A 22,586-nucleotide genomic window follows, 5' to 3' on the forward strand; every position below is an offset into this window, starting at 1 on the left:
GTAGGCAGAGTGCTGGAGAAGGAGCTGAGGGTTCTACATCCTGACTGGCAAGCAGCAGCAGAAGACTGTGTACAACAGTGGGCATAGCTTGAGCACTGCAGAAGTCAAATCCCACCACAAGAGTTACATACTTCCTCCAACGCGGCCACACCTACTTCAACAAGGCCATATCTCTTAATAGTGCTAATCTTGGTGGGTCAAGCATTCAAACATATAAGTCTATGTGGGCCATACTTATTGGAACCACCACAGGCCTATATATAAACACACAAACACACACCACATGCACATATTGGTGAACACACACACACACATACACACACACACACACACACACACACACACACACACAGAGAGAGAGAGAGAGAGAGAGAGAGAGAGAGAGAGAGAGAGAGGAAGAGAGATTTAAAAATTGTTCAGCTCTCTGTGTAAAGGCACTTGCTCCCAAACCTGATAACCCTTCCCTTCCCAGAACTCAAAGAAAAGTGTCCTCTGACCTCCACATATGTGCCACAACACAGATGTGCCCATATACACAACACATAAGTTACTTAGCTTCATGTTTTAAAAAGAAAGTAAATGTAAGTTACTTTTATTTTAAAGACTCCTGGAAGTGTTCCAAGAGCTAGTTGTGCTGATCAAAGTGTGCTGATCAGGTGTTGAGAGATGGTGAAGAGTATCAGTTGCTTGTCTTTAAAGCTCTTGCCTCTCTTTGGGGTGAGGTGGGAAAAAAATCCAGAAAACATTTCTTTGTGAGAAAGGACACGAAGTTGTCACAAAACTCTCCTAGTTGCTTTCTGCCCTGTCTCCTTTTTGCCCTTGGAGCTCTGGAGCTAGCTAAAGCTAAGTGTGAGCTAGAACAGGCGTGAGGATGGCTCTTCTGACTTAGGACTTCTAAGACTGATCTGTGTAGGCATAAGGTTATTGTGCAGTTTAAATTCTGATTTCCTGTCTAGATGTTGTATAAACTCTGCTCCCCAATTGTCCTCCTGTTATGTCAATAAAGCAGCTTACAGCCAATCAACCAACAGGGGAGAGAATAGGGCTGGACTTCCTGCCAGCTAGGGCAGAAGGAGTTAGGGATTGAACCCCAGGGAGAGACCCAAGGAAGATCAGGAGGAAGGCGCTGGGGCCAAGTAAAGCTACAAAGTGCAAACATTGCTGGGACATTTTCTGAGAGTAAGACAGGATAGCATAGAGGGTTAAGAACGGACTTAAACTGCTCAGATTGTGCTGTGAAGACTTGTATTATAAAAGAGTCTCAATTATTTGTGTGATAGCCCGGTTAAGAAATAAGCTAAGAGAAACAAACACTGTTTTATAAAAATAACCTCAACAGGCTTGAAGGCAGGCAATAAGCAAACTGGACCAAGAATAATCATTAGGCTGTTACATACGAAACACATTTGCTCTGGCCACATTCATGTAAGTCAAAATTTCAGAATTCCTAGAATAACTTCAAGGTAGTAGTAAGAGACCTAGCAGCAAAAAGAAAGAATATTTACAAAGCCACAGGCACAGCTTCAGGAAACGTTGCAAGGTTCTCAACAGAACTAAGGGAGCTTCTGAAGCCAGATGATGGTTCCCTAAGGCAGGCTGTCATTGTCAATGGCAACAAATGCCTTCTGATGAGCTACACAGGACTAGGGGTGTAACTGTCTCAACCCCACTCTCTTTATCAGAATCAGCTGATCAGAATCATCTAGATACCAGTGACGCTTGCAAAGTAGAGGGAAGAAGCAGATATCAGAGATCCAGCCTGGGACCAGGTAAGGCCATGGCAGGGGGAGTGGAAAGGACACATACTCAGAGACCAGACTACCAAGGCTTTTGAACTGATTAGATTTAGAGTCATGTTGGGGACAATAGGCCATATGGCCAGTGTTCAGCCATCTTGTTAGAGCCTGCACCTTTATGTCTCTGTTTTTCCCAGAGCTTGCCTTTCACCAGAAACTAGCTGACCCTGCTGTGGGTCAGCAGTTAGACTAAAGACAGATAGAGATGGAATAACCTTGTTATGGTTTAGCAGTTAGACTAGACAAAGAAGGAGCCAGATACCCTGTGTGGCAGGACGTTATGACCCTGCCTGGAATTCCCTGTGTTTTGAGAAAAGCATGCAGCTGGGTTGCTATAGCAACATGCTTCCCTACCTTCTGAGTTATAAAAGCTGCTGCCTGACTAATAAAGTTTGAGAGTTTGATCAATCAGACTTGCTCTCCTTCTTCGTGTCTTGCATTCCAACAGGTGAACCTCCTCCCGAGTTTTAGTCGAACCCCGCAGGCCGGGGCAGAGTCAGGAAAAGCCAAAGATGAATTTTCCATCATTAGAGCAAGTTACCAGACTAGAATGAGGACGGCATCATCCGGGACTGTGGTCTCTATTGTATTCCCAAAGGCACGGGTCCTTGGGCAGCCAAGGCAACCTATCAGCTTGTGTGTGGCGGAAGAAAAGCATGAAAGGAAGATGAGGATGAGAAGCAACTTTGAGGGAGGGAAGATTGTGTGTTGTGTAGTTTTATACATAATGAATTTAGAGTAGTATACATTGACCCAGAACCAAGAGGAAAGCTCTTGAATGAATGTAGCGGCTCCTGCCTGTAATCCCAGGATTTGGGAGGCAGAGGCAGGGGGATCAATTCCAAGGCCATATAGCAAATGTAAGACACATTAAAAACATGTATGAAAGCACCAAACTGAAAAGTATTACTTTGTATTCTAACCTAAAACTTAGTTTTAGAAATAAAGCTTGGTATGGTGTTGCATGTGTGCAATGTTAGCGCTTGGGAGAGAGACAGGAGAATCAAGAACTCAAGGTCTCTTCAGCTGTATAGTGAGTTTGAGATCAGCCTCAATTTCCTGTGATCTGGACTGAAAAAAAAAATCAGAAAAATAAAACTCTACTGTGTGATTAAAAAAAAAATTGGATGGCATTACACCAAATATGAGCTCATTCTAATGCCAGGGTCAAAGCACCTACTACACACACATTTTCTTTTTGTCTAACCTTACTTAGCGTGCCTTTTCATCATTGTAAACAACGTTAGATTTTGCTTATTGATCCTTTCTTTGTACCATTTACCGAGGTTTCATACTACGCATTAGAACAGGACTGAGGTAAAACGGCCTATCAAAGTACATCTCAGCAAACAGTAAGCCGAGACAGGTGTACTACCCACCGCCTTAGTGCCTCAAGCCACCATGACTTCGGAATAAAAACTGATATTTGGTTTTCACTAAATCTTTTACGTTTAAAACAGTCCTGGATATGGAGTACTATTAAAGTCTCCATTTTACACGACTTTTTTCAGGCCTAAATAAATATCCCAGGATCAAACCGTGGCACAGGCAGAATCGGAGCCCAGGCTACAGAACCACCAAGCACAACCAAACTGCCAGCCCTATTAAATCCCAAAACAGTACGTAAGTATATCCATGGGACCTGCCTCTGCTCACTCCTAGGGCACAGAGAACGGGGAAATAACTGTCTCGCCCAAACATCTTTTAGATTTACCTCGCAGACAGTGTTATGAAACTCTCTTCTGAAGCTACAGCATCTGCCACCACCTTTGAGCAGCCCGCGTGCTTCCCCGACCCCCCCTGCCCTGCAGCATGCTGGGAAACGTAGTTCTAACCAGGCCCTGAGTTTGTCGACAGACAACCAACACTCAATCCGGCTCGCCACTACGCCCATCAGCTCTCCAATGCCGCCCTCTGCCGGCCTTTCCCTAGCCTCCCAAATTGTGAGCGGATTCTGGGTACCCCGGATGTGAGATTTCTTTTTTCCGGATTACAGTTCGACGTCCGCACATGGTTGCGGGTTATTTGGGTGTTGTAGTGGAGCTACGATTCCGCTGCTGCCCCAAAGTGAATGAATCGAGCCACATCCGGAGCCATGGAGAGACAGAGCTTGAAGGAGCTGCTGGCCAGGTAGAGCAGAAGGCGGCGGCTGAGGAGAAGCTGCCCTTGCATCGTGGTGCATAAGTTGCTCGAGCAAGAGTTCCAAATTGGCCAACCTGCTGGCTTCAGCGGGCGATTTCCAATGTGCTGCTGTCTTTCTCTTGTGAGGCAAGACACATCCCAGGGCGCTCGCTTTAGGTGGCAAAAAGAAAGGAGTGCCTCACCAAGACGGGAAGAGGTGCAAGTGGTAGTCTTCCCACTGCACTTCCCACTGAACCAAGCTAAGGGTTCAGTTGTGCACACTGCAGGCATGTGCAGGAGGTGGAGGCTGCCCTTGAGCTTGGCATTGAAGGAACAGGTTTGCCCCCCCCCCCCGTGTTGCTTTTAACTTTAACTGTCGGTAGAAGTTGTACATGAAGCCAGTGACCTGAGTACTAATGTAGAGTGTGCTTGAAAAAACAAAAAGCAATTACAGTGGTTACAGGAACCACTTGTATTAGGAAAATTCAAAAGTTCTTTTGGTGGTAACTATAATATTAAAAACATAGTGCAACTAATGTTGCTTAAGGTGGTGCATTTGGCCAAATGAACGCATTGCTTTAAATGATAAACTGAAACCACACTAAATAATGGCAATTAACCTTTTTAATCCAGAAAATACTTTTCATTTTGTTTATAACCCGTGGTATTTTGTTTAACTGACATGGGTTTTAGTTTAGCTAGTGCTGGCCTGGAGTTCACTATGGACCGGAGGCTGACCCGGAACTCAAGGCTTTGTGGCTGTGCCCCAAGTGCTGAAATTATAAATGAGCGGTCACATCCAGAAGGAGATTTCGTGTTTCTTGCTGTCCTGGATGTTTCCCCCTGTTATCAGTGTCTAATTTTGATCTTAATAAACTTATCTTTGCATAATTATCTCCTGAAAATTACTAATAACTAATGCAGAATCAAGGGAGGGGACATTTTCTGTAAAGAAAGTGGCCATTATGCGCTTTTTTTTTTTGATTGGGCAGTTGATAGCGGTTTGGAGCTGGGAGTTGGGCTGTCTGTTCCTGCTCCAGGGTTTCATATTTATAGGGTTACCTCTAGAAAATGCAAGGAAAGCTCAACTCATTTCATAGTGAGTAATAAAAGTATGGGCTTTTAATGGCTTTGGATAAAGTTCTGATTAAGTTCGTTGGGCCTTCTTTACTGAACTCTTCCACTGGGGGCATGGCAGCTGAGGAGCCACAGAGCCTCGTCCTAAGTGTCCGTGAGGCTAAAGGCACCTTGAGAACTTTATCAAAACCAAAGCTGTAGGCAGAGACTTAGCATTCAAAGGCTTGCTTTGTGAGTTGTTCTTACTTCTGGAAAACAGGCCAAAGCTGGGTCAGGTTATCTTGCAGAGCAAGTTAGAGGCAGGTGTTTTCCCCTTGGAGTTCAGCCACCAGGACTGGCTGGCAGCTGGAGTCCAGCAGCTGAAGGACAAGGACAAGGACAAGGGAACTGCGATGGCCACAGCTGCACGTGGCCACAGATGCACCAACTCACATCTCACACTTGCTGAGGCACTGGCTGAGTGCAGTGTGAGTACAGGCTGCTGCACCAAGGACGCCACAGTGTTTGCCAACCCCTTGGTGCGTCTAGGCGAGTGGAATCAGGATACGTAACAGAATTCAGAGAAGCAATTGTCACACTGTGTGCTGGGCTGTGCAGGGCCTGACACTGAGGTAGGACAGGATAGTGCAATGTGGCATAGCTACCGTGAAGCAGATAGTCTCCAGAGAAGCTGGCCTGGTCCCACGGTGCAATAGAATTTGTATTGTTGCTAAGACAGTTGTCGTGTGGAAGCAACACGTGTATACCAGGTCTCTGTGCAGAAACCACTCTGTTCCGAGAGTACAACAATGGAAGGCCGAAGAGCCCAGGCTACGTAGAGCCAATGAGTGGCTAGGCACATGTCGCTGGTCTCAGCAGATGGGTTGTGGAAGGGAAAAAACCACATGCAGTTACCCTCCCTGACTGGACTCCTTCCAGAAAGGCCATGTAAGTGAATAGCCAAGTGCCAGAGTCAGCCTTGGAAACGGAAGGTTGAGGAGAGGAACTCTGGCAGAGGAAAGAGCCACACCAGAGGGAGGGTGCAGAGTCCGGGCCTGCCCTACCAGGAGGCAGTAGCGACTGAGACATAACTAGGAAAAGAGTTGATGCACACATCCCAGGTAGCATACACCGCATTCCTGCTATTGGTGGCAGGAAACGATCTTTATGACAGCTCTGGCACACTGATTATTAACCTCTAGTGTGGAGAAATAATTTGTTCAGCGTCACGTAGCTAAGCAGCGGAACAGCTGTAGGTTGAACCTTGGCTTTGCAGGCCTTGTTCCCCAGCCTATAATGAAGTGGTAAGTTGTGTTCTATCGATAGCAGAAAGCTACTAACGCTCTAGTGTCTCGGGATGCCTTGTGGTAAAAAAGTTACACGTGGCCAGGTAAATCTGGGGAAGCTACTTCTCACTGAACTGATGTCTGTGTTAGTGTGCAAAGTGCTTTGAGAAAGTCTTGCAAGAAGGGTACGTGCTTGCATTGTTTTGTGGCAACCTGTGCCACCTTCGTATTTTTAAAGAGCAGCACTATATCCCTTAGGACCCATGTCACCCGGAACGTGTTTGCTACAGCTGCATGGGAAAGGGGTATGGGGTGAGTGCAGTTATGCAGGCACACTCTGGTGCTGGTGGGAAGTGGAGGGAAAAGTAGAAACGTGGAGTGAGTTTTGAAGCAGTTTATTTTACGTGTACTACGGGTGTCTTGCCTGCCTTTGTGTGCCTGTGCATCACTTGTGTGCCTGGAGGGCACAAGAGGGCATTTGACTCCCTGGAACTGAAGTTACTGAGCGCCCTGTGAGCCACCTTGTGGGTTCTGGGAATCAAACCCAATTTCCCTGGAAGAGGGTTGGCGTTGAGCCATCTCTCTAGCCCATGGAAGCAGCTTTAGTAAGGAAGGCGTGCAGGACATTGGGACACAGAGGAAGTGTTCCTCCTTGGGGCCTCAGAAGACGACTACCCCAGACCTGACAGGGAAGACTCAGAAGACTACCCCAGACCTGATAGGGAAGACTCAGAAGACTACCCCAGACCTGACAGGGAAGACTCAGAAGACTACCCCAGACCTGACAGGGAAGACTCAGAAGACTACCCCAGACATGACAGGGGAGACTCAGAAGACTACCCCAGACATGACAGGGAAGACTCAGAAGACTACTCCAGACCTGACAGGGAAGACTCAGAAGACTACTCCAGAACTGACAGGGAAGAACACATTTATCTACAAGTACAGAGGAACTGTAATCCATCAACACGGCTGCTCTGGCAAGGGCTCACATCCCAAGACTTTCTAAGTCTATGTGATCTGGGCTGGAATACAGGCATGGTCTGGATTTCAGTCTGCTATGGCTGGGAATACAGACATGCCCTCAGTATACACTTTTCATTTCTAATGACTAAGTTAAAGTTAGTTTGTAGAAGGAAGCAGCCTGTTTTGAAAGTGACTCTAACTGAGGGGCAGACAAAGGGATGAACCAGAGAAAGATTTGGCCAGAATGAGTCAGAGGTGGGATATTCCCAACTCTCGGGGGAACAGCACAGGAAAGAGAGGCGACTTCAGAGCAGCACAGGGTGACTATGAAGTAGGACTAATAGAGTAGTGTGTGTGGCAGTTTTACTGGGACAGGACAGTTCTACAGAGAGAAATGGCCCAAGAATGAGAGTGAGCCAGGAGATTATAACATATTGCCGGAGTTAGTTTGAAGCCAAGCAGAGCAATTCAGTCAGAAGCCAAGAGAGAAGCCAGATTGAATCAATTAGCTTGGAAAGAGGTTTGGGCCAGTACAGCTGAGTTGAACCAGCCAGGGAAAGTTCAGAATGAGCTAGAAAGGGTGAGTTTACTCAGCAGTAAGTCTCAGGGGCTGAGACATTCTAGTCCTAAGTTAGTGGATGGAGGCTGGAAGCCGAAGCGTTCAATGTTTGGATTCACAGATTAGATTGTATGGAGGCTAGAAGCTTCCAGACCTAGGTCAAGAAACAGACCAGAGAAAAGAGTGCTCTGGGCTCAGTCTAAATTGTGTATGTGCATAACTTGGGTACAGCTCTCATTCCCCCCCCCCCCATCTGAGGAAATAAAAACACTTACATAGAGGAAAGGGGAAGGGAAAGAAAGTGGATCCCAAGCAAGGAAATATCTAGGGCAGAGTTCATGATGTGCAAGGGAGGGAGGAGGTGGGAGCGGAAGGGAGGAGAAAGGAGCTAACACCCAGGGCTGAAGCAAGAACAGGGGCCAAGTGGGCAGGGCTGGGTCTGCACTTTATTTACCGTAGAATTAGCTTTAAAGGAATGAGGTCATTGGGGGAACAGACCTAACGAAGAAGATGCCGTCCAGAAGTCAATTTGGAAACTAGTGAACATCTGAGTCGGAAACGATAGTGGAAGCAGAGTGCAGGAAAGACTGAGAGATAAATGGAGGACTATCTGTGGCCTTGGTATGTGAGACTATAAATGTTAAGGGACAAAGGAAGATGGCAGAAGGCAGGCCTGGAGCAAACCCAGTGGGCAAGATGTGGGCAGAGCGGGCAACAAGCAGGAGACGGAAGGGAGCATTCAAGGCTAGCAGAGAGTCTTGGAACTTAAAGTTTTACCTGCCTACTGGTCTCCACCCTTCCATTTCAACCTATACTTTATTTTTTTAAATTTAATTTATTTACTCACCTTACATCCTTCTTGTAGCCCTATCCCTCCTCACCTCCCAGTCCCACCCCCCTCCTTCTCGTACATCCTCCTTCTCTATTCGCCACAAAAGGGAAGCTCCTCCCTTTCCATCCTCCCTGGCGGCTCATCAAGTCCTATCAGGACTGAGTGCGTGCCCTGTGGCCTGGCGAGGCAATCCTGCCCCGGGGAAGTAATAGAGAAGCTGGCAACAGAGTCTGTGTCAGAGAAAGGCCCTGCTCCCCTTACTGGGGGACACAACCCTGAGCTGCCGGTCAGCCACGGCTACGCCTTTGCAGAGGTCCTGCGTCTATTCCGTAACCCTGAGCTGCCCATCAGCCACGGCTACGCCTTTGCAGAGGGCCTACGTCTATTCCGTAACCCTGAGCTGCCCATCAGCCACGGCTACGCCTTTGCAGAGGTCCTGCGTCTATTCCGTAACCCTGAGCTGCCCATCAGCCACGGCTACGCCTTTGCAGAAGGCCTACGTCTATTCCGTAACCCTGAGCTGCCCGTCAGCCACGGCTACGCCTTTGCAGAGGGCCTACGTCTATTCCGTAACCCTGAGCTGCCCATCAGCCACGGCTACGCCTTTGCAGAAGGCCTACGTCTATTCCATGTATGGTCCTTGCTAGGTGCTTCAGTCCCAGCAGACCCCTCCAGGCCCTGGTTAGTTGGATCTGTTGCTACTCTTGTGAAGCTCCTGTCACTTCCAGGTCTTCCGCCCCCGCCCACTTTTCCACACGGTTCCCTATGCATCGCCCAATGTTTGGCTGTGAGTCTCAGCATCCGTTTCGAGGTGCTGTTGGGTGGAGCCTCGCAGAAGACAGCTCTGTTTGACTCCTGTCTGTAAGCATAGCAGAGTATCCTTAATAGTGCCAGGGGTTGAGTCTCTTCCTATTGGGTTGGTCTTGGGTTGGGGCAGTAACAAGCTGCAGGACATGGGTGGCCACTAGGTGGCAGCCATGACTTATGTTTGTCTTAACATCACTGCGTTCTGAGAGCCCTTGTCCTCCCCTTTACCTTTCTCCTCCCTGAGTGTTTTTGTTGCAGATTTGAATTATGGTGCGGTGGAGGTGGAGATGAGGCTATGAAATCAAGCATTTGCCCACACCCCGCTGAAGCAAAGTCCTATGAGCCATAAAGAAAAACAATGAATAGGAGAAACTGAAGCCAGGGGGAGGGACTGTCCAAGAAATCGTTGATGTGGCATAGAAGGGAGGGAAGTTTCCAGAAAAGAACAGTGGAAAGTGCATAAGTGATAAGTTTCCTGGAGGAGAATGTGCTAGGTTTGTGTGCTGTAGAGACAGGACCAGCTTACAGAGCCTGAGGCTGTGGTGGAGGAGGCAGTGGTGGGACATGAGTAGCTCACGGGGGGAGGCTGGTGGTCTGAGAGCTTCTGGAAGCTTAAGTGCAGTTTGAGGATAAACTAAATACTTTGAAGATGTGTGGAGAATTGCATAGAATGTTCCCTCAATTGGGCCAAGAGCTGAGTGGGATGAGCCACATGGTCCAGTCAAAGCTCCTGACCTGCCTCACAAATCCGGCGCTCTATCAGTGTGTGGCCTCAGCATGTTTCTCATCGCTGTGTGAAGTCCTTGGCTAAGTAGAGCTTGAATAAATAACCTCATGAAAAGGATTATCTGATAAGAACAGACACTACACTTGATCTTAGCCGAAAGGTGGAAAATTAATAAGATGTGGGGGAGAGGGGAGGGGGTGGCAGAGGGGTGTGGGTGGCAGGGGTGGGCGCGGCATGACAGAAGGCATGCAGAGGGAAGAGGAACCATGGGCAGGGGTGTCTGTGAGACAAGTTGGAGACCTGTCACAGGGTCGGTCTTAGGAGAATATGGGGATGACTTTAGCTGAGACTCCTAGCAGAGGGCGGGAATAGAGACTGAAGAGGCCACCCTCTAACCAGACAGGACTCCTAGTGGAGGGAAGGGAGCACCAACTCACCCACAAAACCCTTGACCCAAAATTCACCCTGCTTATACAATATGCAAAGATAAAAAAAGAGTGGAGATTGAGGGAATGTCCAACCAATGCCTGGCCCAACCTGAGACCCACCCCATGGGAGAGAGCCAAGCCCTGACACCATTAAGGGCAATGTGCTATGCTTGCAGACCAGCATAGCTGTCCTGTGAGAGGCTCCACTCAGCAGGGAGTTTAAACAGATGCTGAGACTCACAGCCAGATGTTGGGAAAATCAGAAGGAGTCTTATGGAAAAGTGGGGGTGGGGGGAGATGGAGGGGTAGGTGGATCCAGAGGGGACAGGAACTCCACAAGACCAACAGAGACCACTGTCCAGGGCCCAGGGGGCCTTGAGGATACTGACGCACCAACCAAGTTGCATGGACTGGACCTAGGCCTCCTACAAAGACTTAGCCAATGGGCGCCCCAGGCTTCATGTGGCTCCCCTAGTAAGGGGAGGGGGGCTGTCTCTGACATGGACTCTGTTGCCTTCTTTTTGATCACTTCCCCCTGACAGGACTGGCTTGCCAGGCCAAAATGGAAGAGCGTTTGCTCAGTCCTGATGTGATTTGTTGTGCTGGGGTAGGTTGTTGTTGTTGGGGGGGGGGTGACTCCCTTTTCCTGAGGGGTAAAGGAAAGAGAAGAGGGGAAGGAGGGAGGGAGGATGAGAATGGGGGGACAGTAGGGAGGGGCTGTGATTGGGATGCAAAGTGAATACATAAGTAAGTTTGACAATTCAACTTATGAGAAAAGGATTTTCTGACGTGCTGAAATGACGGTGATGTGTTGGCTTTTGCCACCGGCATTGTTGTGGGTGTGGGATTTTTGTTGGTTTCTGTTCTACACTCTGCCAGCTGCTACTCAGTTCAGTTTAGTTTAGTTTAGACTGTCCTGTAAGAGGTACTTTAAGGCTTTTCACTTTTGGCCTTCCGTTTCTGTTTGTATCTTCCTTTTCCCTAGATGCTAGTGCCCAATTTATTCTCACACTTACTCCCAAGGTAACACACTGTGAGTTTTTACATCAGCTTCAGTTTTTCTTCCCACCACTGGCGTGTACATTTCAATGAAGTGTGGAAAATGGAAATCAAGGCATGTCCGAGACAGGCTGATGAAAACAGCTGCCTCTCATTGTGAAACTGGTAATACGTAGTTTCAAATGAATGCATGTTATTTAATGCCATTTATGCTTTCAATTTTAAATACAGCATTCTTCAAAACTGAAAGTACATTTATGGTCTTTTATGATTATTTAGTTTCTTCGGGAGGCAGGCTCTTGGGTTAAAAGACAACTCTAAAAGCTAAACTAAAGTGACTGCTAGAAGAAGAAAAAACCTTGCCTGTATTCATTTTAAAATAATCTATTTCTTAATAATAAAAATAATAACAAAAGCTTTCAGCTCCCATCATCTTAATCCTTGGCCAGACTCTGTGGTTCATAAAGTTCGCTGTAGCTTCATCATGACCCCAGGTCATCACATGGTTGGCACCAAAGCTGATTTTCTTCTTGGAAGGAGGTAAGCGGAAACACAGGGAGGCACAAAAGGAGAGGTCAGCCCACACATGCTCCTGAACAGAAAGCAAAGCTGGTCTGATGAGGAGTCAAGAGAGGTCAGACCTCAAGGCCTTTCCTGCTTGGTAAGTGGTTCACTCTCAGGGCAGATGGGGCCTCTAGCCATAGCCATGAGGTGGATCCAGCATCTAAGGACCCTGGGAGAAGAGGCACAATTCTGTTATCACCCATTTTGCTCTAATTGTTTTGGCCTTTTTTCTTTCTTTCTTTCTTTCTTTCTTTCTTTCTTTCTTTCTTTCTTTCTTTCCTACTTGAAGAATGGTTTAGAGAAAGATAACTCTAACCTACTGTTTGACCTAAACTTTAGTAGCAGCAGCAGCAGCAGTGGGACTAAGAAAGTTTACAAACCCATGAAGGAATCAGAGAAACGTGGATGTTAATAGGATGCCTTTGCTTTCAGGGAACATGTTTTGTTGTTGTTGTTGTTCTTGTTGTTGTCTGGTTCTGGTCTCTTTTTCTTTAACATCAAAAGCTGGGTGGTACAAATTGTTCTGTAGCCTCTCCTTTATCTTGTGGCTGACCAGACTGAGTACAGATAAGCAGATTGAGAAGAAAGAGCCCAGGGAGAAGGCTTAGGAGAAAAAGACACTTAACATGCAAGCCTGGTGACCTGAGTTGGACCTCAGAACTTGCATGAAGTTGGCTCAACTCCACAAAATTGTCCTCTGAACTCCATATGCATGAGAGACGGTCATCGTGCACACACAACAATAGTAACAACTTCTTCAAATGGGAAATTTATTGACAGCCTTTTATTGCCTCGATATAACAAGTAGCTTTACAGGGGGAAAAATCAGTTTTAAAAAAATATTTTAATATTGACCTACATTTGATGTACAACCATTAAGTGCCAAAAAGTATACATTTAGGTAAGAATGAAAGGAAGATGTTTATGTTCACTGCTGGATTTTATTATCAAAAAACAATTATTGAGGCATACTTTTTGATGCATGCTCTGATGCTACTTTCTGCACCTTTGGCTCTCAGACCCTAACCTTGGGGAAAAGCAGCAGATTATGCCTTTGATGAGGATTTCATTGATTCATTTGAAAGTTCTGCTCTTCATCATTGCAGATAGACCATTTGGGTTAGCGGGAGGAAGTTTGGAATTTTAGGTCATGGTGTCGCGGTGTGAGGGAGGGAAGGATTCTCACTGGCGTTTGGTAGGTCCCCGTGTTGGCAGCCCTGTCTCTAGACTGGCTGGTTGTCTCATTTCACAGCCACTGTGGAGTTTGGGGAGAACACTTGCTATTTTCTCTCAGGGACTCAACCTGTTCTTCCATAGAATGGCTCTCAGTCGACCTTGAGTTTCGTGTCTTCCCTGGGGCATGTGGCCAGCACAGACATGTTATTTGGCCAGCACGGACATGTATTTTGGAAGACACATGCTCTGTGGCTTTCTAGTGTACAAATTTACACCAAAAATAGTTTAAGTGTTCCGCAGGGGCACTAGTGATGCTCTAGTCTTTTTTTCCCTCTCATTTCTACAGCACATTACTCATTGAGGGTCTGTTGTTAGAAAGATTCTACCTTGGAATCAGGAACCATTCTCAGTTTAAGTTTCGCCCCTATGCTCCCGTCTTCTGCCCCTGCTGTAAACAGCCATGGTAGAGACTTGAGGGAGTCAGTGACACATCAGCTGCTCTGACATGAGTGAGGAATCAGCAGGGGGCAGAGTAATTGGAGTCTGGCAAACGGAACCCACTGGTGAAATCGTGCTGGCATCACAGAGAGAGGCGAAGCTCAGAAACTTGACAAAACTACAAATGCACAGGGCCCAGCAAAAGCAGCTCCTTCCTATGCCTGTTGCCAAGAGGGAATAAAGCTGCCTTTTAGAGACAGGATGTGTGAGTGTTTCTACCACAGGTGCTGGGCAACTTGATCTCTGGCTCTAGAGAGCCTAGAATCCCAGAGCTCATCGCTGTTAATATGGCACAGACTTCCCACACAGGTATGATTATTATACACATGTTAATATTGACACAAACATCATATATGTGTGTCACAACAGAGTTCATATATTCAACACAGATTTATGTTCCGGTAGACCCAAAAAACATAAGTATACAAAACCTGTTTGTAATAGACAGCATATGTGTTAAGTATGCATGCATAGTAACCATACATATGTTAATTTATTACAATAAATATAAATTCACAAAAACCATATTTCTACATTTGCAGATAGTATGCATATTAAACACTCATGTATGTTAACCACACACCCATGTCAGTGCAGCCATGTATATTCAGGTCTAATCAGAACTCTGAGTAATTAAGTGACTTTCTCAGTGTCACATAACAAGGTGTAGAAAAATGGCCAGTAGTGTGTGAGTAAATGACATTTTAAAATTGAATAAGAAATAAGCCCTGAGACACACCCACTGATGGCAGGTGGATGGGTGGGCGTGACTAAGATGAGCAAGTGTGTGGTGGAGAAACAGGAGAGAAAGATAATCAGAATAGTTTGTGCACAATGAAGAGAGGAAGAGCTGGAAATTTAAGCATGGCGAGGAACAGCCTGATGTGCGTAGCCTGCACTGCCACCTGAGGCCATGGTGAAGTTCCTGCCTGTGTTGTCCCTGAGGGTCATGTCTGAGTCCATGGCCTTGCAGCAGCAGGGGCCTGTGTCTATGTCTATAGCCCATGTTATCACCAAAGGCCAGGCTGACATCGCTGATCTGGGCTGCTGCCTGGGGGCCACCTTAATATCCCAGGGCTACACCGAGCTGGCCATGTTCTCACCAGCTGGCCCCACCCAATGCTGGTCATGCAATAGTGTGAGGGTGAGTGTGAGAAATATGTCTTCCAGCCGCTTGCTGCTGTTGAATGGTTATTTAATATTGAACTATTATTTTAGTAACGTCAGCGGTTATTCCTTAACCAGCCTTATGCTCAAACAGAGAAGCCAGGATCTATTTAATTAGCTTATACCACAGTGCTGTGCAGTAATTACTCCATCCTAAACCGCTGTGCTAGTATAGCTTATTCACATCCAGCTCGTCCACATTATACTTGCTTTTAAATAATATCCTAGGCCCAATTCATTTCTCTTGATATTTCCCACTCTTTGCTCATGGCTCCATCCTCCCCCATTCCTTCCTTTTTCTCCTCCCCTCACTGGACCAGGATGTCACACCCTATTCTCTGTTATTGCTCAGCATCAGTTAGTTGGTTTTTATTGGCAAGAAAGAGAACAAATGGTGACACGTTTACACAGACTTGAAACTGGAGATACTTAGAATAAACATCATAAAGCAACGTCCGACTGATCCAGAGAGAGGGTAGAGGAGTCAGCATTTGAATGAACAAGGGTGAACTGCGCACAGTCCACAAAAACATCATGCCAACACGTTGCCGCAACAGACAGGAGAGCTGTCCCCTTCCAGTTACAGGACTTGGGAGAGCCAGCCCTTACCATGGATAAGCAGCACAGTAGACCTGGCACTGGTGGCAGAGGCCATCAAGAGCCAGGCCCAAGGGCGCAAGTGCAGGAGAGCTGGTAGGCTCAAATCCAGAGCATTGAGTTGTTGCATTCCAGTCTCTACTCCATCTATGAACTGCTGGAGCAAGAAGGAGGGGACAGTTCTGCAGAACCAAAGGTGCGGGATCTGCCTGGACACGGGGCAACTGCAATATATCATATAGGAGCCTTGGTGAGGGTCAGGTACTGACCTTGGTGAGGGTCAGGTACTGACCGATAGGGCAGCAGAAGCTAGAGGCCCCAGTTAGAGCAATGATTCACTGCAACGAACATTAGTGAGAAAAGATATTTAGGTGAAAGGGCATACTGTGTGACACACACAGCAAGATGTGTTTTTTTTTTAATTTTTTTTACTTTTTGTTTTCTTTTGGGAGGGAAGATGCGAGGGCAGAAGGCAGATATGGAGGGATGGGAGAGATGAATATACCGGGGTGCATGATGTAAATCTCACAAAGAATTAACAAAAAGTTTAACAGAAAGAAAGAAAGAAAGAAAGAAAGAAAGAAAGAAAGAAAGAAAAAAAAAACCCAGAGTGATACAATAGTACTTTAACAACTGCAAAAACCTTCAGATGCAATTTACCACAGGAAAAGTACAGCAAGGCAAGTGACGATCCTGTGTAAGAAAGCGGGGAACATGAGTTTATTAGGAGCACTGCACAGCGACGCTTTATGTTACAACAAGAATGAGTGGGCGGGGGCAGAGTACAAGTGTCTCTAACATATGCAGCGCACAGGGCAACCGGTGTATAAAAGACACACGTACAAGTGACTGAAGCGTTGCACAGGGGCTTATTAGTAAAACTCAATGAACTTCTACTATAGAGAGTCCTACTCCCACTCACGGCAGTTGAGAGGTTCCTTCATACATCTCCTGTGTGGCTTACAGTAGAAGAACAGAGGATATGTTCCCATCTAAGTTGGGATTTTTTTAGAAAACGTGGTGAAAATGGTAAGCTCTTTTTCAGTTGTTAAATCTATTTACAGCAACATACCCCAGGGGAAACCTCAGCAAGGGAAGTGGTGATTTACACTGAGGAAGCAGGTCTCATGAGTTTACTACAGGAGCTCTGCACAAAGACATTTGGGCAATCAATTCTGACTTCTTCTGAAAAAAAAAAAACAGTTGGCAGAGTTTGTTATATTTTTGTTCTACTTTCAAAATTTCCTCATTGGCTTGTTCGTTAACTGTGTCTATTTCATTTTGCACTTCATAAATGTGTTCAATTGCTTCTTGTTGTTCTTTTTCTTCTTTACGCAGGCTAGGAGAGGCTGACTTGTTCTCCAATGTTGGAGCAGGAGCCTGTTTGGATTTCTTGGGCTGAGGCAGGAACATAGACTGCAGTTTCAGGGCCAGGGCCTGAGGGAGGTGGCCTGAAGGCAGAGGATAGAGACCTGATGTTCACAGCAGGAAGAAACTCGCGGGCCCTTTTCTGATAGTTTTGGCTTTTAAAATATTTTCTATCCTCTCTCCCTTTCTGACATGTGGCACTCCATCCACCATGTGTCTGACACTGTGCCTTCTGAAGCAGAAAGCCTGCTTACCCTTTTTTTTTCTTCCATTTTTCTCCTCTGTGAGATTGCTGAGATTTACACTTTGCCTGCACTGAGAACTTTTCTATATGCTTGAATAGATTGTCCGTGATTGAAGCATATCCTTAAATTATTTTAATAATGACAATAAGAACCCCAGGGATAGAGCCCGATATGTACAGCATCAGAGCTCTGGGATAACAATGCTGATGCAGAGGCACAACAAGAAAGTCTGTGTTGGGTTGTCCTTGTAAGAGAGTCATTAGGAGCAGCTGTCAAGGCTCCTAACCACCTCCTTCTAGACTGAACCTGTGAAAGAAATGTGATGACAGATATTCAGGGAACAATATTGTGGAGGATGAAGGGAAGAGCTGCGTACGATCACCTCTCACTCGATACTTCTTTCATTACCTAGCCATTATTTTAATGCTACAGTTTCCCTGGTACTGCTCTTTCCCAGCACTCCTGTCCTGAGTGGATAAGACGCCTATGTCATAAAAGTGTCATCTCAGCCTAGATCCCAAGTCATGCGGTTTTCTGAATCAATTCTTCATGATCACAGAGAGGCCAAAGCAGGGACAGTCGTTACCACAGCCATCTGAAATGTCTAAATTCTGTCTCATGGTGTACATTGCTGTTTCCCATGGGCTCCTTGTCTTCCACTTACTGTAGTAACCTCAAGTAGGAGCACGGAGGCCAGCAGATCACATCCTACCCCTTGTGCCATGCCCTTCACATCCTCTGGCTCGCTTTGAGCACCCTTGTTGATTCTGGACTGAACCATTCTGCCATATGCACACACTTTCTGGGAGCTTGGGATATCTCAAAGGGTTTGGTGGAATTCATGGGAAACCTCAGAATCAGGCCATTACCACAGACCCTGACACTGTGTGGGAACGACATGGCTTCCTGATGGCCCTTTCCCTTCTACGTTAGTCTGTACCCTGATATCCATCTGCTGCTTGTAAAAATGAGCATTCCTGTATTCTAGGATATTTAAATCTTAGTTCCTACTTGGTGGAACCATTCAGGAAGATTTAGGTGGTATAGTCTTGCTAACGGAAGTATATTATTGAAAGTGAGTCTTGAGATAAAAGCTTTTGCCATTTTCAGTTTGTTCAATCTCATTCATGCTTTCTGCTGCAACGTGAGGAATGTCAGTTTTATGTTTTGGTTGTCATTCTTTCCCAGCATGATGGACTCTGTTCCTCTGGAATAGTAAGGGGGAAAATAAAGCCTTTCTTCTATAAGCTTTCTTCTATAAGTCATGGTGTTTTGTCTTAGTAACAGAAAATTAACAAACACACCTCCATCCCTAACTTACCATCAGGCCTTCTGCTTCTTGTACCTGTACATGGCAGAGGCACCTATTACGAGCAGCAGTTTGTGTCCAAGGAGCACAGCTACCAGGACGTTAGTGGTATCTGATGTCTTCAGTTCTGAAATCAAAGAGTAGGAGGAAAAATTAGGAAAGACACATGGAGCGCATCCTCGGCGGTTTTCTCTTGGCTCATCTGTGGACTTGTAAAGCTATGCAAGATCTGGGGATTCTGAATGTGTTCTCAGCTCCAGTTCAGGGCATCAGGCAGAAGCAGAAGACATGACAACAAGGTTCCCGTTTCTCCATTGGCTCTACCTCAGGCCAACAACCTGTCCTTCTAAAGAAAGTGGTTAATAATTTGTAGTCAGTGTCCCATGGCATGTGATTTATGAACAAAAGTTCACACAAAGAAGATGAACATTCAAACCGACCCCATTGAAAGACTGAGAACCTGTTCAAAATGTCAAGGAATTAGAGAATTAGGCATGTTTCAGGTCCAGAGCTATGTCAGGGAATCAGAGAATTAGGCGTGTTTCAGGTCCAGAGCTATGTCAGGGAATCAGAGAATTAGGCATGTTTCAGGTCCAGAGCTATGTCAGGGAATCAGAGAATTAGGAGTGTTTCAGGTCCAGAGCTATGTCAGGGAATCAGAGAATTAGGCGTGTTTCAGGTCCAGAGCTTTGTCAGAGAATCAGAGAATTAGGCGTGTTTCAGGTCCAGAGCTATGTCAGGGAATTAGAAAATTAGGCGTGTTTCAGGTCCAGAGCTTTGTCAGTTATCCTGGGTCATGTTCAAGAAGATATGATTACAGGAAATGGATACATTAATCAAAGAAGATGCAGACTCTAAAAAGTTTCTAGCACAAATCATCTAAGAAATTTGGGATAACGTGAAAAGAGTAAACCAAGAACAATAGGAATAGAAGAAGAAAATGATGACCAGCCCAAAGTTCCATAAAATGTCTTCAACAAAATCATAGAAGAAAAATTCTCTAACCTAAAGAAGGAGATGCCTATACATGTAAAAGAAGACTACAAAACACCAAATTTATTGGACCAAAATAGAAAATCCTCCTGCCACATAATAATCAAAACACTAGCCATTCAGAACAAAGAAAGAATACTGAAAGCTGTAGGGATGAGGGCCAATAACATATAAAGGTAAACCTATTAGACTTCTCAACAGAGGTTTTAAAGGCCCAAAGATCCCGCAGAGATATCTTACAGACCCTAAGAGACCACAGATGCCAGCCCAGACTACTATTACCATAATTTGAGAAAACAAGACTCCATGACAAAACCAAAATTAAACAATATATTTCCACTAACTGATCCCTGTGGAGGATACTAGAAGTAAAATTTCAACACAAAAAGGGTAACTACACCAAACAACAACAACAAGAACAGCAACAGCAACCCTTAGGAAATAAATAATTTTGAACCACTGAAAACAAAAGAAGGGAAACACACACTTAGACTACCACCACCAATATCAAAATTACAGAACCCAACAACCATTGGTCACTAAAATCTCTCAGCATCAATGGAATCAATTTCCTAATGAAAAGGCACATGCTAATAGAGTGGATGTGAAAACAGGGTCAATCATTCTGCTGCATAGAAGAAATGCACCTCAGCTACAAAGGTAGATATTACCTCATACTAAAAGGCTGGGAAAAGGTTTTCTAAGCAAACAGACCCAAGGAAGAAGCATGAGTAGCTATTCTAATATCGAGTAAAATAGACTTCCAGGCAAAATTAATCAAAAGAGAAGGGAAAAGGCACTTCATACTCATTAAAGGAAAATCTACCATGATTATGTCTCAATTCTGAACATCCATGCCCCAAACACAAGAGCACCCACAGTTGTAAAAGAAACATTACAAAACATTACTGAAGCTTAAATTGCACATTGACCACCACACACCCCTCTCACATCAATGAACTCGTCCAAAAAAAGACAGAAACCAACCAGAAATAATGAAACTAATCGACATTATGACTCAAATGGACTTAAAAGACATCTGCAGAACATTTCACCCAAACACAAAAGACTATATCTTCTTCTCAGTATCACACAGAACCTTCTCCAAATTTGATCATATGCTTGATCAACAAATTGAAATAACCCCTTGTATCTTATCAGACCAAAATGGATTAAAGCTGGAACTCATCAACAGAAGAAACAAGAGAAAGCCTATAAACTCATGGAAACTGAAAAACTCTACACAATGACCACTGGTCAGGGAATGAATGAATAAATAAATAAAATACTGTTTAGAATTCAATGAAAATGAAGGAACAACATACCCAAACGTATAGGACACAATGAAAGCAGTGCTAAGAGGAAATTTTATAGCACTAAGCGCCTTCATAAATAAATTGGAGAGATCACATAGTACCAACTTTATAGCACATCTCGAAGATCTAGAACAAAAAGAAGCAAACACACCAAAGAGGAAAAGACAGCAGGAAATAAACTCAAAGATGAAATCAATAACTTAGAAACAAATACATCAATGCAAAGATTTGACAAAACTAAAAGCTGGTTCTTTGAGAAAATCAACAACATAGATAAACCCTTAGCCAAACTAACTAAAATCCAGAGAGTTAATATCCAAATTAACAAAGTCAGAAATGAAAAAGGGTCATAACAATAGATACAATAAGTCCAAAAAATCATTAGGTCTTACTTAAAAAGCCTATATTCCACAAAACTAGAAAATCTAAATCAAGTGAAGAGTTTTCTTGATAGATTCCATTTACCAAAGTTAAATCAAGATCAAATTAACAATGTAAATAGTTCTATAACCCTTACGGAAATAGAAGTAGTCATTGAAATCTCTCAATACAACAGTACATCCCATCACCAGAGGGCTTTAATGCAGAATTCTACTGTACTTTAAAAGAAGATCTAATACCAATATTCTTCAAACTATTCCACAAAATAGAAACTGAAGGAACATAGCAAAACTCATTCTGTGAAGCTACAGTCACCTTGATACCTAAGCCACAAAAGATTCAGCCAAGAAAGAAAATGTCACACCAATCTTCCTCATGAACATTGATGCCAAAATACTCAATAAAATACCTGCAAACTGAATCCATGGGCACATAAAAAAATATCCTCCGTGGGATAGAGCCAACCCTGACACTATCAAGGATACTCTGCTATACTTTCAGACAGGGAGCCTAGCATACTTTCACCTGGCAAATTGAACAGATGTTGAGATTCACAGCAAAACATTAGGTGGAATAGGGGCAGCATTGTGGGAAAGTGGGGGAAGGACAGAAGGACCCAGGAGGTACAAGAACTCCACAAGAAGACCAATGAAATAAATTAACCTGCCACCGATGGGGCTTGCAGAGATTGAAGCTCCAACCAAGGACCATGCATGGGCTGGACCTAGGCCCCTTACACAGGAGTAGGCAATTGACAGCTTAGTCTTCATATGGGTCCTCTAGTAAAGGGAACAGGGGTTCTTCATATGGGTCCTCTAAGGGACCCTCTAGGCAACAGGGGCTGTCTCTGGCCTGGACTGTGCTGCGTGAGTATTGTTCACTTCCTTCTGTCTAGGCCACTTTGCCAGGTGACAAGGAAGAGGTTGTGCTCAGTACTGATGTGACCTCATGTGCTGAGGTGGGTTGATGGGGGCCTGCCCTTTTCTGAGGAGTAGGAGAGGAGGAATAGGGAAAGGGGGGAGGGTGTGAAAAGGGAGGAGAAAAGTGAGTCAGATACAATCAGGATGTATGTTTAATAAAAATTAACAATTAAACAAGCATAAGATTGATGGGTATTAATGGAAAAAATTTACTGAATGTGATAATGATATTGGTTTGGATGAAAATATCCTTATATATTTGATCACTCACTGTGGACTGTGTTTACACTTTATGAGCACACATGACAGAGACATCATGGGGTGTAATTGTACAGCATCTACATAGTTCTTACTGTAAGGGACCCTGTGCTTTCTCATCTTTACTGTTTTAACAGGTGTGTACATAGAAAATTAGGCGAACCAGTGTTTATCCTGCAGAATTGCTCACAAGGAGGAGTGTATGCCAAGGAACCTA

The 22,586-nt window shown here is 44.9% G+C and overlaps 2 protein-coding genes across 4 annotated transcripts in view; one reads left to right on the forward strand and one right to left on the reverse strand.

Annotated features, from left to right (window-relative positions):
- Positions 1-1,618: 1,618 nt before the first annotated feature.
- LOC311605932 (uncharacterized protein) lies at positions 1,619-17,040 on the forward strand (the record flags this gene model as incomplete). The annotated part of the gene is made up of 4 exons (XM_084796767.1): positions 1,619-1,769; positions 3,308-3,415; positions 3,793-3,926; positions 16,918-17,040. 4 exons carry the CDS (start codon positions 1,619-1,621, stop codon positions 16,930-16,932), a joined length of 408 nt encoding a protein of 135 aa, XP_084652893.1. The 3' UTR covers positions 16,933-17,040.
- Positions 13,556-22,586, reverse strand: part of LOC311605453 (immunoglobulin gamma-1 heavy chain-like) — a 100,977-nt gene continuing 91,946 nt past the window's right edge. For all 3 annotated transcript variants that reach the window (XM_084795977.1, XM_084795975.1, XM_084795976.1), the window contains 2 exons: positions 18,514-18,628; positions 13,556-17,498 (listed from right to left, as the gene is read on the reverse strand). In XM_084795977.1, the coding sequence (XP_084652103.1) occupies positions 18,516-18,628 (113 nt within the window). In that variant the 3' untranslated portion in view covers positions 13,556-17,498; positions 18,514-18,515. The remainder of the gene's footprint in view (positions 17,499-18,513; positions 18,629-22,586) is intronic.

The sequence above is a fragment of the Acomys minous genome (genome assembly GCF_964271855.1).
Source record: "Acomys minous genome assembly, chromosome: 9".
Lineage (NCBI taxonomy): Eukaryota > Metazoa > Chordata > Mammalia > Rodentia > Muridae > Acomys > Acomys minous.